The 4852-nt window shown below is 41.2% G+C and overlaps 1 protein-coding gene across 2 annotated transcripts in view; it reads right to left on the reverse strand.

Moving 5' to 3' along the window:
* Positions 1-609: 609 nt before the first annotated feature.
* acsl3a (acyl-CoA synthetase long chain family member 3a) overlaps positions 610-4852 on the reverse strand; it is a 27552-nt gene continuing 23309 nt past the window's right edge. For both annotated transcript variants that reach the window (XM_032504883.1, XM_032504889.1), the window contains exons 11-15: positions 3779-3853; positions 3142-3330; positions 2588-2702; positions 1316-1473; positions 610-1223 (exon numbers count right to left, since the gene is read on the reverse strand). In XM_032504883.1, the coding sequence (XP_032360774.1) occupies positions 1066-1223; positions 1316-1473; positions 2588-2702; positions 3142-3330; positions 3779-3853 (695 nt within the window). In that variant the 3' untranslated portion in view covers positions 610-1065. The remainder of the gene's footprint in view (positions 1224-1315; positions 1474-2587; positions 2703-3141; positions 3331-3778; positions 3854-4852) is intronic.

The following is a 4852-nucleotide window of genomic DNA, read 5'->3' on the forward strand; positions in this document are numbered from 1 at the left end:
TCCTTATTTGGAAATGACATGGACATGATACATTTTCATAGTGCACTATGATTTTTCAAATATGACAATGATTACAAATTTCATGTCATTTTATTTGTAATACAAGCAAGTAAATGTGCATTTTTGTGAACAGTGTGGTCTGTACAGCACATAAAAAAGTATACTCTATCACTGTAGAAAATGTCCCAGACTAAACAACAGTGCATCTTTGTTTCTTTGTTTCTTTTCTTTCTAAATAAGACTATTAGGTGCAATTTATTCTCATTTCTGAAAATAGGACAATGGTCTTAATGTAGATAATGTAAAAGATAAACATTGTTTGACCAGATCTGACCTTAGCAGTTTTTTAACCAAGCTGCTCTCATTTGCCCTCAAATGACTTTGTGCATTTGGTATCAATATGTACTGATGAGAGACGCCCCACGTCCAGGGGATTCAAAGTCCCACTGTGGGTGGGAGAGAAAATAAACAATTGTTAGGACTCAAATCATGTGATCAAAAAAGAAGGAAAAAAAAGAAACAAAAGACTGTCTCCTGACCTGCAGGAAGTATCCATTTGAAACTTTTAAGTAAATAAGAGGATCAACATGAATTTAAGAAAAGATTTAGAGACGTAGTGTCACATAGGTGGGCACAAAGCAAACAAGGCAACAAACCTGTCCGCCCAACCTGAGCTTCTGCTGTGGCATTCAGAAAGAGTTCAACAGACAACATCAGCTAACACACCATCTGTTTCATAACTCGCATCTGGAACAATAACGATCCCCACAAAGAGGTCATACACCTGGGCAAAGACGAGGGAAAAGGCTGCAGTGGACCAGGGATCTCTTGTGTTTTCTTTTTCTGCCTGTCTTTAGTAACAAATTCAAGTAAAAGCTGGAATTGGTAACACCATACCCTTGAGCTTCTTTCTGTTAAAATGTTTCACAAATTCAGGTCAGGGTGGCTCTTATGCTCATGGGAAGGGATATATACTGTAGAGGGGCAGCGAAAGGATACTAGGAGTGTCCAGAGTCAAGTGTTGGTCGGTGCTTTGAGAGTGACCAATGCGGTTCTGGTCCTTTGTTATTTCCCACCGTACATTCTCTCAATGTCGTCCTGGTAATGCGTTTTCAGCTCCTTGCGTTTGAGCTTGAATGCGTCAGTTACTAATCCTGTCTCAGGAGTCCATGGGTCTGGGCTCAGACAGATCTTGCGAGGGATCTCAAAGCGCTCTAGCTGGGCTACAACAGAAAGAAGAAGAAGAAACATTATCTCGTAACTCAACCTTAAAACATTCCAACACATTAAAACCTCTTCTTTAACCTCCTCTGACCTGCTTGAGCAGCCTCAGTGATGATCTTGAGGACCAGCTCCTCCATGGCCTTACTTTCGCACAGCTCCTCCCATGCGCCTTGAATACCGTACTGGTCAGCCAGAGCCAGCAACTGCTTCTGATTGGGCACCACAAAGCCAATCACGTATGTCTCGTCACTGCAAAGCGGGAGGAGAGGAGACCACAAGAAAAGAGAAAACAAAGTCATTAAGTATATTCTAGAGAGTGAGTGTTCAGCCGAATAAGGTGATGCAGCACAAAACATCTGCTTGCATAAACCATAAATTCTTCACCAAGTGAGATATTTAACCATACAAGGAAATGTATGCCTGAGCAGAGCGTGAACAGATTACAACCACCAAATGTCTTTAAGACACTAGGCTGTTTCACTGACACAACTGAATCGCATACTCACAGTGTCAAATATGACACAATATGTTCTTCACAAACAGTTTCTGTTTACATTCAGTGTAACTCACTAAAACTCTTTGTGCGTGTCCTTGAGTTTGAACACGATGAATGCATTTCCTCATAAAACATAATGCAAGGCTTATTTTTCTTAAAAGTTTCTAATCTGCATTGTTTACATCTATGTTAACTTTCTTCTTATTGTTCTTCTTCCCTGCCTCTGGCACATTACTGCCACCTGTAGATCAGTGGAATAGGGGGCAGGAATGTGTAGCTCATCACTCACTTGCTAGTGCTCGTGTGTGTACGTGCATGGGAACAAACAAAACTGGGACTCGCTCATAAAGACATGGCTTCACAGTGCTCACTTACAAGCATTGCAGTTATAATATGTAATAGTTATTGTCAAGCTGTAGCCTCGACATTTGGCTTTATCAACAGTAAGCTATTTACTGGAAATATCACTGGAAATAGAAAAAGACCATGCTGTGAAAGGTTGGTTTTACTGCTGTTTGCTACAAGCAGCCACCTGTGGTTGATTTAAAACCAAAAGAATGAGCTAAAAGAGCTGGCGGAGCCCCAGAGTTGGGTTGTGACTCTTAACATTTGTTCTAGTCATTTTGCTTTTTACGATTTGCTTTAAGTAATGGGGGAGACACTAAGCTATGACTTCATGGATCCTCTCACATCTAACTGAAAATAAAAGCACTGAGCCACACAAAAATGTTTTGTCAACTTACACATTTAAACAATATAATCACTTTTGTCATTTACACACACACACACACACACACACACACACACACACACACACACACACACACACACACACACACACACACACACACACACACACACACACACCTGCTGGCATAGGCACAAATGTTCTCAACCAGAGGGCAGTTCTTCAACATGGCCTCCACCTTTCCCAGGGAGACGTACTCTCCTGCCTGCAGCTTCACCAAGTCTTTCTTACGATCTGGAAACACAGCAGAGACAGCTGCCTGTAATAATGTGTATTTCCTTGTGAATGTCTATAAGAAGGGATATGTTTGTGGCTGGGGCAAGGGCCCATTTTACACTGAACTGTGTATATCTGACCAGTGTCATCTAGATAACAGAGTTGGGGGTTCTGGCTGACTAAAGTAAACAGGACTGTGAAGTATTTCTGGGAAGTGAAGTACAATCTGATTTGTTACAAGGCTTCCTGCCAGACTGATGGATGAAAGTATAGGAGAGAGGGTGTCTAGAAAAAATCCAGGAATCTGGGGCACAATGTTGATTTAGTAGCGAACCAGGGAAGATTCGTCCAAGTGGTAATCTGCATCTATAAAACCACCTATATATCCTCTTCTACCCAACAATTCCAACCATTTCTTGTTTAACCATTATCCCTCCATCCTTCCACCTCTCCTCACCAATTATCTTGAGGCACCCATCTTTTTGAAACTCTCCAATGTCTCCTGTACAGAACCACCGTTGGCCGTTCTCATCTACAAAGAAATCTTGGTTTTTTGCCTCGTTCTTGTAGTATCCCATGGTTACGTTGGGTCCACCAATCAGAATCTCTCCTCTTGGATGTGGCTTGTCAGTTCTGCGATAACCACCTGAAAGCAGGGTTTAAAGTCAGTGGGTTGCAAATGAAAATGCAATAAAACGTTCCTGCTATTTTAGGAGATAAAAACCTGATAGTATGTTCAGATTCTGTTTTTGTTGTTGATAAGTATCACGATTTAACTCAGTGTATTAAAGAATGAGTTATAATCCCTTACATAAAAAGATGGAGATTTTACAGTAGTGGAAAGAAAATAACTTCCCTTAAAAGGTTATGGGCCCGCTACAGTGGTCTCTAACAGACAATCTCTGGGGAAGGATTCCTGCTGAATGCATTGGTAAAGAAAAGTGTTCATGTTCATGTTTGTGCACGTGCCGAGGTGAAAGAAAGAAAAGCAACAAGGACCTGTGAATCCATGTGACGCTGTATTATTTTATCATTGAAACGTGTGAGTGTGTGTGTGTGTGTGTGTGTGTGTGGCTCTTTTCCAAATCACTCACCCTCCACCCAGTCTTTGAGCTTGATTTCACAGCAAACCAGCGGCCCTCCCACTCTCCCAGTGCTGTAATCCCACACTAGAACACACAACGAACACACACACGTGATCAGAAAGCACCATAGCATCAAGCTAAGACATTTATTACCATAGCAGCACGACCTCACTTGTTCCCTCGCCATGGAAACCCCATCCCAAAGGAATGTCCACAAAACAATGTTTTGCTGACCGCAGTGGAGAGTGACAGGCAGCGGGCCGCTCTGTTGGTTTAGTCCGTCCTGGGAAAGGCTGGGAGTATTTCCATTATTTGACAAATGGGTCGGCAATGAAAGCTGATAGAGAAGCTATAAAGTTCATATCTGCCATCACCACCACAGCTATGAGTGGCATTCTTTTACGCACAACCCACGCACAAAATATCGACTTATTATTTACTCTAATCCATTTTCCCATCCCTGCTGTAAAACTATATTTTCATATTTGTGTCTTCCCACTGATTGTATCCCAGCTTGCAGGTTGCAGAAATGTGAAATCATTTCAATGTAATTTCCCACATTTGCTCAATGCAACTTTACCAGCTAATGAATCTTCATTTGGAGCAAATTACTTCTTTAATACTGTTGATATTATATTGCTGCACTCTTACATTGAGTTATTGCAGATAAATCTACAGCCATGCAAGCGGCTCTGTAACACTGGCACAGCACTGGTTGAGCTAAATGCTAACATCAGCATGCTAACATGCTCACACTTACAATGCTTACATCCTGATGCTTAGCGGGATTATGTTTATCATGGTCATCAGCCCACTTTAGCCTGTTAGCATGAGTGTTAATTACCTAAATATCATTTAACAGTATAGCTGAGGCTGACTTCATTTATTTCTTTATTTGTTGGATGTTCCCAAAGACTGTAGCCTATAAAAGAAGTTGATGTAGCCACCTTAAATTCACCTATTGCTTTGTGGATCACCAATTTAATGCATTGAGTTTGGCTTTTTTTTGGACCTTGCCATTTTTGCTTTTGGTCATCACCATCTTGGTTCTTCAGAAAGATCAGAAAGATTATCTGGATTTTC

The sequence above is a fragment of the Etheostoma spectabile genome, chromosome 3, assembly GCF_008692095.1.
Source record: "Etheostoma spectabile isolate EspeVRDwgs_2016 chromosome 3, UIUC_Espe_1.0, whole genome shotgun sequence".
Lineage (NCBI taxonomy): Eukaryota > Metazoa > Chordata > Actinopteri > Perciformes > Percidae > Etheostoma > Etheostoma spectabile.